General features: G+C 45.1%; 1 protein-coding gene across 1 annotated transcript; it reads left to right on the forward strand.

Annotated features, from left to right (window-relative positions):
• The first annotated feature begins 188 nt into the window (after positions 1-188).
• On the forward strand, positions 189-10,272 carry LOC119407236 (uncharacterized). The gene is made up of 4 exons (XM_037674115.2): positions 189-270; positions 2,939-3,123; positions 6,778-6,989; positions 9,971-10,272. The coding sequence occupies exons 1-4, from the start codon at positions 189-191 to the stop codon at positions 10,248-10,250; spliced, it is 759 nt and encodes a 252-aa protein (XP_037530043.1). The 3' UTR covers positions 10,251-10,272.
• Positions 10,273-10,771: the final 499 nt, after the last annotated feature.

A 10,771-nucleotide genomic window follows, 5' to 3' on the forward strand; every position in this document is an offset into this window, starting at 1 on the left:
TCGTTCTTTCACCCTCGATGAAAAACAAGCAAAACAAACATCGTGGACACGCAAACAATACACTCGAGCCAAGATAATGTATACAGAGAGGCATAGCTAATGAAGTTTGATGTCACGTGCGTATAAGTTGCCACTAATTGCGGCGATTAGAAGCGCCTCGACCATCACTCGAGGAAATGCTCCCAGCCATGGTACACCTCAGGATAGCAAGATGGTTACATTTCCTGCTAACATTGGCTGTACTGGCTAATTCCGGGGCCAAGAGAACTGGTAAGTCACTGGCTGACCTCTACGGCGAATAAGAATGGATATGAGTTCAGAAATGCGAATGTGGCGTGTGCTTGTCATTTGTAAAGGAGGGGCTCGGATCGAAAAAATTTACTAATTCGCTCTTAAGTGTTGGTGGTAATTCCTAAAACATCTCAATATAGTCACATATATGTTGGCCCCGGGCGGCGCCACTGCTTTTCTGTTAAAGGATAGGTCATAATTTTCAATTTTGGTTGGACGTGTAGGATGGCACTCCAGCACTTCGTAATCCACGATGCTGAGAAGTGCGCTAACAAAAATGCTTTCTTTTGCAAATTTCAGCTGTATGCTGCAGTGATGCTGCAGTGTATGCTGCCTAACCAACTTGCTTAGGCAGATTACTTTCGACACTGTCATGTCTCTAAATTTAGAGAAAGAGAGAACGAAATAGAAAGAGAGAGGAAAGAAGGGTAGAAATGTTAGCCAGGTGTAAAAATATTCTATGTAACCTTACACGGGGGTCAGGTGAGAGAGAGGCTGAAAGATCATAGGGCAGAAGGAGAAAAGAGCAAAGCGGAGCACCGGCGGCCATCACAATCAGTTACTCTTGCAACTTACTCTCTGTGAACTATACTATACGTCGATGGCAAAGCGTGAGGAAATAGTTGCGAGTCGCCCTCTCCCTCCTTCAACCTCCTTTCGGCCCTCTTGAAATCACACCTCATGCTGGTATAGCTTCTCTTGAATCGGGCATCACAAATACTGTATCCTTAATTTAGAGCAGTCATTCCAATGCTAGAGATCCATGCTAGCAAGTGTGTAATGATGACATAGTATTAGTCGATGTCGTCTTGCAGTTAGTGCGTTCAATTATGACACAACCATAGATCTTCGTTGCTGCTAACTTACGGGGCTCATTTTTCCGTTGTGACAGCTATGCGACGCTGTATTTCTTACTTGGTTGAGTGACCACCTCGTACTTTCGAACTCTTATGAAATATTCGGTAATTTATTTTGTCAATTGCTTTTGTCAATTGATGCTTCAAACCGCATCATCAGAGTAACTGGTTCCGGGTCAGTCCTAAAGGTCAAAGGTAAAGTAAATTGCCAACGTTATAGAATGGTACATCTCTGGATGTGTAGACGCTTTCAAGACACAACCTTTTCATATTCTGGCTGTTCACACTTGACCAGAGGAAGTCACTGAAATATGCAGTTAAAAAGATTTGAAAAAGGTATTCCCGAAAAATAAAATTAATTAACACCTAAAACATAAAGTTAACAGCAACTCATCATAAGTATCATCCCTTATCCACTGTTTCCTAAATAATTGTTCTTACGTGTGACCTGTTATCGAAAAATATGACTAACACTAATAGCACTGAGAAAAATGGAGGTAACATCCACAGAATCAAGCCGTAACAGTCAATGAGCAGCAAGTTTATTATCGACCGAAAAAAAAATAAATTTCACAAAAACAATAAAATATATGCTTTCAATAAAATCTATTGCAATAAATAAACTTAGATAAAACCGAAGTAGAGTTAAACGCAGCGACCTCTTGCAGAAGTTCCATAATGGTTTGGGTTATGTATGCCTGCGGGTTGCGCATTTCAAGTGACTCTGTTGTGTTAACAGAGTGAATGCTGCTGCCGTGAATATAGAAAATTAAACTGGCTCTTTAACTGTCCACTTCGCAACAGTGCGGAAACGTCACGATTTTTGCTTCCATATACCCAACTCATACTCAGAAGTTATCCACCTTAAGAGCTAAACCAATTCCGCAAAACATTTTGATTTGTCGGCATTTAGTTCATCAGAAATAAGAACAAATGCGTCACCTAAAATCACCTGACCTTTATTCCGTGTAGATTACTATAGCATCATTTGTAACGTAGGCGTGCGCAGAGCGGGGGCAGGGGGGCGGCCGCCCCCCCTAGTCACCTAAGAAGAGGGGGCGCAAAGTGGAGGGGTGGCGCCGCGATGAACCTTCCCCCCCCCCCCCTGAAGTGGAACTCTGCTCACGCCTATCATTTGTAAGTTAGTGTAAGCGAACTGCATTGCATAAAAAAAAACATCAACGTAATGAAGCCAGCAGACAATGAGGCCAAAGAAATATTCATTGGCTAGTGGTTTCATTACGCTGTGTCCAACAAAGAAACGAGCCACTCGATACATCCCGCTTCACTTTTTTATTTAAATGGTGAATAGGAGAGATCGGTGTCTTTATGATGGCACCGGCTACCGCTTCTCACTTAGCAAACGAAATATGCAGTACTAAATAGAAATCGAAAGGGCACAAAATATGTCATATATAGAGCAAAAGACAAGATGTGCAAACACAGTACAATTCAACATGACATGAGCCACAAGTATTCTAGCACGAGTTGAGGTGGGTAAAATAATTTCGCATGTACACGTACAAATGCAGTTGTTCTGTATGCCTTGGCTTACGCAGGAAAAACAAAAAAAAAGACAAAGAATTACACATAACATAAACACACAATCACAACATTATATAATTCCGAACATTTAACAATATTAATTCCCTTCTTTCGTTATGAATATTATCAAGAGCAACAATACCTTCTGTTCTATTAATCAAAATATTCCTTGCTCTGAAAGGATAGACGATAACCTTGAAGTTGTAGTGTGATGACGCTAATATCCACTGCACCCTTTCTTTCAGATGCGCAAGCAAGAAGTAATCAAAGCACCGAGAAGCCAGCCGATCATGGGGGACGCGATTTAGAGCAGCGTTCCGGCAACAACGTCAAAGAAAACGCAAGCAGAATAGAAGGAAAATCTGGTGGCGAAACTCAAAACAAATATATCGCTAGCGCGAAGGAGGACACTGGCAATGCTGGAATGAACGTAAGTTTTCACCTGGTAACACATTCGTCTTTGCAAGTCAACACGGAGCAGCGCGTGACAGAGAAGTGCACGGTTTGTCGTAAGGGTTGATGTGTATATGATTCTTTCGATGAATGTCACTCGCACGGATTATATCTGTATCACGTTTACAAAATACGTTGTTCGCGAAACCCCGAAAGTTAAAGGAAGGTTCACCAAAGGGGAGAAGTGTCATCCAACCTTTCTGATGCGAAGCATCTTATAGCGGTGTTCAATCCGGTGGTGGTGGTGGTCGTGATGGTGGTGGTGTGCGGGGTGACCACCCTTACTACGCATGCGCAGACCCTCTCCACACACCTCCTCTCCTATCCGCTCCACTCCCCCTCTCCACTATCCCTCTCCCCTTCCCCCTGTCCACTACCCCTCCCCTCTCTCCTCTCCTACGCTCCCCCATCGCGCGCCTGTCGACCGCGCTCCCCGCTCGCCCTGTTCGAATTAACGGCCAGGCTAGAGGGAAGACACGACGCGCGTAGCGTTCCTCTTCGCGTTCCACGACGCGAGGTCGGTAGCATGCCCAACGAACGCCAACGGAATGCGATCGTGCAAGTGCTCCGGCTTCGCATCGCCTCATGGTCCCCTTTAGTGGGAGATGGTGTATTTTCTTTTGCAGCATGACGCTGAAGGGAAATGCAATCATTCAGCTACATGGGCGCAATCCGCCTCGTGCATCGGTATGGTGGCGCCACCGCTCGGCTCAGGCGGTTGTACCCTCTGCCAACTCCCCATAGGATCCCATGCATTTTGAATGAAGTTTGCGATTTCGTTGCGCAAAAACAAACTAGCGCCATCTCTCGACAATATGCCACACCGACGACGCAACACTTCCTCTTGCTTCCACCGATACGCGATGCTCCTAGGTGACCCCTCTCTCCACTTTCTTTTATTTCTTTCGGTGGCCGTGAGAGCGCGCGCTGTGCACTGTGCAGTAGCGCACCCGACAAGACCGGCTAGGCTCGTCGCTTTCGTCGCGTCTTCCTTGAACGTTGCAACGTTAATATTGTGTTAAGGCGGTGGCCACACGTCGGACGATGAGCCCTGATTTCGTTCAGCTGCCATATCATCAACGGCCATGTTTCAGACGCGTCAGTTGTGTACTTTTGTCCGTTGGTTGCGGGACAAGATGGCCTCCTGTAAGACCGCGTTTTTCCAAGTCAGCTGTGTGTGTAGTTCTCGGCGTCGTAGCAGTTTGATGACGCGAGGACGTCAACTGGTGCTACATCGTGGGAACCACTGAAGTGACTGCAAGCTTGACGACATTGTGCCAGAATATTCTAGCGTACTGTACGCGCACGATTGTGCTACACTTAAAATACCGCGCTTGGCCTCGCGCGTCAACCTGGTACGCCTGTGTGCAACAAGTGTGTTGTTATCGTTGTTGCGTCGGTTAATATTGAATTGCAATTGGAATACCGTTTTTGCTTGTGGCTTCAATGGTGAAAGTGATTAGATATTCCGAAATATGTGATTGCAATGCAGTTAGAACTTTCTCATATGTTAACACGGTCTGTGAACAAAGAAAAAAAATGCTGTGTGAATGATTGTTGGTCATTTGCTAAAGTACTTTCACGCATTATTATGCAGCTGTGTGACGGCTGTTAAAACGTTCAGCAAGTTAGATTTTGGTTTTCTTAGCCTAGTTGAGTGCTACGAGTGTTGGGCGAAGATAAAATCGCGTGTCTTTTGTGCGTTTCTTAAGCAGGCATACAGCCGTAATAGCCATTGTTGTTGTACTGTTTGGGGTGTTCAATAAAACAAGAATGCTGTTTTGTACTGCAACAGTTTTTATTTCATCTGTGTTAACAGATCACGCAAACAACTTGGACACATGCACGTAAGAAACGTAGGCAGTGCATCGCGCGCACGCATAAAAAAAACGGGCCTGTCATTTTAAAACAAATATTATAGAACAATCGACGCAACAGACGGCATGGTTGTCTAGTGGAGCAGCGTCGGCAGTACAAATATCAAACCAGAATGAAACATGAATAGAAAAACGGAGATAACAGGCGCTTTGCCCACGGCTTCTATGAGCCGCGCTTACCCACCTTTCGCCACCGTTCGCCGTTGGTGGCGCCACCAGTACCACTGAAAGCAGCAGCGCACGAGGCGGATATGCACGAGAAGGATTGACAGTTTGGCAAGTTGGAATCGGTTGTGCATTTTCGAAATGTGTAGCGCGAAAACAAAGACACGGGAAGAAGTACTACACGCCACAAGCGCTGTGTGGTGTGTAGTACTCCTTATCGTGTAATTGTTTTCGCGCTACCCATTTCAAAAATGCACGCTAGAGAATATCAACTTTGAGAAAGCCTAAGGCAAACTTCTTCTGTGCCATATGCCTAGGTAGCCCTAATCAGCTGCTGCGTTTTGTTCTAGAAATGTAGTGTACTGCTAGAATGAACCTTGAGAAAAGAAACTTCCAAATTATGACAGGTTTACTTTATTTACCTCTGTTAATGTACATTTTTTGTGCAATTTTACCTCCCCTCGTCCTCTCCATGCGTATGGAAAACCTACGCCTCTGCCGTAGAGTGATGGAAAGTACGTGAAAGTGAAAATTGTCGCGCATCTCTTTTTGGCACGAAACCGACCAATTACGTAGTGCCTTGCAAATTACGCAGCACTCCTATACGCTACTGCGTATTTGGAACACTTCTATTGCACTTAAAAAGAAGGACGCAAAAGTGAAACACTGAATGAATTTATATCCTGATGAATTATTCCTCAAGACCTCTATCATGGTTAATTTGGACATTATAGGTCTTTAGCTGTGTTCTGGAAAAAAAAGAAGAAAATTACATATTACTTTTTCTGGTGAGCCCTGGCTTGCCACATATGTAACTCTCTTTAAATAGACTTATAAGTCTCCAAAGAGAGTGAACGCGTATTTTTAAAGAAAGTTTTATATGCGGCAAGTCAGGACTGACTAAAAAGTGTAACTGGTAACCTTTCTTTTTCTTAGAGTGTAGAAGAGAAAATGGAAGTTAAAACTTGATTTTCGAATTTCGCGCCAAGGCGTCAGAACCTGAATGCCAGTGGGGCGTGGTGTATTTCAAAGTTTTCTTTATAAAAAAAAATTTGCCCCGTTGGCTAAATAAAATTGATAAAAATCGCTATGTTACTCATGCGGCTGCCTTAGGGCTCAATGTATTTTATTATTATTAACAACAAATTATGTACAGGTACGACTCGGCGCTGTCAAAATCTATGACCTCACGGCGAGTCGGTTGGGGAACCTCAAATCGTTGTCACCACGCATATTTCTGTTGCATATTTTCTCTTTCCATAATAAAATAATCTATCTATCTATCTATCTATCTATCTATCTATCTATCTATCTATCTATCTATCTATCTATCTATCTATCTATCTATCTATCTATCTATCTATCTATCTATCTATCTATCTATCTATCTATCTATCTATCTATCTATCTATCTATCTATCTATCTATCTATCTATCTATCTATCTATCTATCTATCTATCTATCTATCTATCTATCTATCTATCTATCTATCTATCTATCTATCTATCTATCTATCTATCTATCTATCTGGACTCTTTCACTCAGTTTGCTGGTGAACTTAGCAATAACTGCCCAGTATGTGTCGCAGATAATGCAGAGGGAGGCGCCGCTGATCAAGGACGTCGAAGCAAAGATCGACGAAGGGAAAGAGATGGAGCGCAACCTGACGGCCATCCGCGAGGCCTTGCTCCGGGAGATATCTGGAGTCGACGGAACAGGAGGAGCGTCGCCCCTAAGACGCATCCAGATGAAAAAGCGCCTCCGAGAGCTTGAGCAGCGCATCGCCGACTTGCACTCAAAGTGAGTGGTCGTACAGACACCTCGAAGTGCAGTGTTTCAGGTTGTTTACCCGCTGCGGTGATCTAGTGGTTATTGTGCTCTAATGTTGACCGTAAGGTCGCGGGATCGAATCCTGGCTACGGCGGCCGCATTTCGATGAAAGCGAAATGCTAGAGACCCCAGGTGGTCGAAATTTCCGCAGCCCTATACACTACAGCGTCTCTCGTAACCATATCGTGGTTTAGGAACGTAAAACCCCAACAATTATTATTGTTACAGGCTTATTACCTTGCGGAATTGGCTTGGTATAGTCGCAACATCTGCAGTACAATGGTGCGCAAGGGAAAAAAAATCACAGCATATCCATGGGGTGAATGATGATGAGTCGGGCGAAGCTCCGGAGGAAATCATCGGTAAACCGTGAAACTCTGCCGTGAAATTCGCCCAGTACATCATATAAAGAGTGTGAAACACCGCGGTGAGGTTATTATCGAACCAAAGTCGATCACACACGTCGCAACTGTGGCCAAACGAATGAGCGAGAAATTCCCGCTCGAACCGCGCGTCGGCTCCTTGAATGTAAGACCGCTGGCGCCGCTTCCCGCGCACGAGCACGATCAAGGTCTGCCAGGCGCCGCGCTCGCTTCGCCGCCGCTTCTCTGGCTCGCACCGCGGGATCCTGGCGACGAGCACGAGCCGCCGCGGCCCTCCGCGCCCGCCGCTCCGCCTCGTCCATGCCCCACCAACGATCCGACACGTACGGCGACGATCCAGGAGACTGAGAGAGGCACTCGCTCCCCGCAACCCAGGCACAGCCCGCGCAGCAGCCGATCGGAGAGTAGCGGCACTTCCACCGCCATCTAGTGGCGATTCACACAAGCGCACTATTGCACACACTTCTATTGAACCAGATTGTGTACAGCGCCATCTAGAATATCATCAGTCAAGTGCAGTTTGAATATACTTCTATGAGACAGCGCCATCTATTATACTGTTCGCGAGATACTGCCGGTTACGCCTGACATGGGACAAGGTTAGACTAAGAGGAGCTACGCCCCTAAAACAAAAATCGATGAAGGGGTCACTAAGCACAAACGCTTAACCAGTGTCAATTGATAGAGCTTTCTTTGAAAATTCTATTTCGGCTAGTATGGTGATAAAGGTTGTTTATGAGAAAACCCAATCAAGGCCATTTTTAAATTTCGCGCGAGAACCTCGCTGACCAGCAACCCTACATGAACGCGAAGACGCGAATTTTTTAACCATTTTTTTCGTGCTGTTATGACTAATTAAATGACATCCGCTCTCCGATCTTTCCAAGCTGAGTTTTTGGCTTCCATAGGTTAAAATGAAGTCCATGTTTTGCTATAGCAATGTCGACTTAGCCGAGGTCAAAATCAATGACGCCACTTCGAAATTTTGCGAAATGTCCAATCCGTAATCGGCATTCGTCTTTCTTTATAGCGTCTTTTAAGTGCGGAGCGCTTTAAGGGCCTGGGTTGTCGTCTCAAGTCGTCGCTTGGTGTCACGTTCAAGGTATAAAATATGTCAAAAGAGGGCGCTACAGGTCAAGGCAATACCAAAATAAATAAAGAGAGTCACTGCATCAGAAATGAAGGTTTTCTTTGCCGCCATGGACGCTGAGCAGGCTGTGATTTTGAAACGCCAGCGCTTGCTTGCCCGTGAACGCCAGGTTCGCCGAAGGGTTAATTAGTCTGTCCGTGCCAGCGAAGCGACAGGAAGACGCCATGCAGCACCGGGATTTAGGCGCAGATATACAGAAGCGAGACACGAAGGCGAAGTACCAGATCGCAGTGGTCGGCCATCGGTAATCAGTTTTTGCGTAAAATGCGGGGGCTTTTGTGCATGCATTATCGAACCTTCCAGTGTTTTTGCAGGTACTCGCGCTAGCTCTAGAATCAACTCGGTTACTCGTATACTGCGCGTAATCTTAAACTAACAATCTGAAACAATCGCGAAGTTTTCAAACCTTGCTGCGCGGCCTGCGACGAGCGGTGATAACGGTTTTTGTGGGTGAAACTCAATCACATTAAAATACAAGAAACAAGCACGTGTGGCAGTATTGCGCCTTCTTATATCTGTCTACTGGTTCGTGAAAACTGGTTCGAGTAGAAGGTGCTAGAATAATCAGTGCACTTTGAGGGCTGCCAGCATATTCTCCTGCGCCTTGCGGTATAGGACTTTCATCTAACGCAAAATATAATGATATGTAATCTCGAAAATTTCATGTCCTCGGGCTACGTGCACGTTGCCTGCATGCTCGTGCAGGCAGTCGGGCAACTTGCTGGGACTTCGCACAATAACAAATCTTGCTCCTCGAGAAAAAAAGAAGAAGAACGCCGCGTGAAGCAACCTTCCCGCCAGCATTTATGATGTCCACATATTCCGTAAATGATGTCCACATATTCAAGACGACCTCACAAAATTCAATGTAACATCGTTCATATCAATATGTGCACGTTATCTTACTTTCTCTTCCCTAGTCTTTCCTGTAGCGCGTTTGTTTCAGGCCCTGAAACGTTTCACGTAACAATACTTTAAATAAATAAATAAATAAATAAATAAATAAATAAATAAATAAATAAATAAATAAATAAAATCACATGGTCCCTTACGCATTTGTCTAGGACGGCCCGAAGGCGAAGGACGTCTTCTTCCATTTCTTATTCGATTGTATTGGTCAAACCCACTCCCGCAAGCATTATGCACCCGACGTGGTTTCGCACTGCCTCCGGTAGCATGTCATGTGATGATGTCATCTGATGACGTCATCACGTGACGGCGGGTGTGACGTCATAGTGCAGTCATGATGACGTCATCGCATGATGATGATTTTTTACATTATTCGTGTTGACGCCGACAGTCACTCTTCGTGTTTGATGAGGCATGTAAGGCTTTCTCCTTAATAAATAAATAAATAAATAAATAAATAAATAAATAAATAAATAAATAAATAAATAAATGCTAAACCACACTCGCAGGAATGAGGAAGCTCAGCAGAGGTTCCGCGGTTTCGTCAGCGCGATCGATTCCGGAGAAATACAAGACGAAGTGCAGGCGCGCTCCGCACTGGGCAGAATCTACGACTTCTGCAACACTGCGGTCGGGGGCGCCGTCAGAGCCTGCAGAGTGGTGTTTGCGGGCGTCAGGCGCTTCTTCTACGACAAGGTTCTGGGAGGCATCGCGAACGTGTTCCACAACCTCCTCGGCTCCAGGTGGCAGTCACTGAAGGCGGGCGTCAACCTGCTCGCCGGCATCTAGCTGTATTCTAGCAATAAAGAATTACTACGTCCGACTGTCCTTGTTTGATAGTCTACTTTCGTTGAATTATGCGGGACGCTGTTAAGTTCTTGTAAACACTGCTGCATCGATATGTGTTGAGAGACTCAAGATCATTATCGTCTACAGAAAGTTGTATTCAGTTTATGCGCATTTTCCTGCTTTTCTCGAAGTATTTGAAACGTTACAAATAGGTGTGGGTTAACATTAAATTGAAGGTGGCATAAGGCGGTACAAAACTGTGATTAAAAACAAACAAACAAACTGTTAAGGTGTTTAATAGACAGCACTCAACGACAATGAGTAATGGCGACAGTCACGGCAAGGCACGAACTCCCTGCGCGAGCGGCGTTCTTTCTTCAAGCAGCCAAAGAGTATGACCCACTAGATGGCGCTGGAGAGGGTAACCCATTACCATGTCCCAAGGCTTCTCTACAATTACCCCGGGCACGAAAAGGGAGCCGTCCGGCGACCTAACAGCTCGTCACTATGAGTGGGTCATA

Source organism: Rhipicephalus sanguineus, chromosome 10 (assembly GCF_013339695.2).
Source record: "Rhipicephalus sanguineus isolate Rsan-2018 chromosome 10, BIME_Rsan_1.4, whole genome shotgun sequence".
Lineage (NCBI taxonomy): Eukaryota > Metazoa > Arthropoda > Arachnida > Ixodida > Ixodidae > Rhipicephalus > Rhipicephalus sanguineus.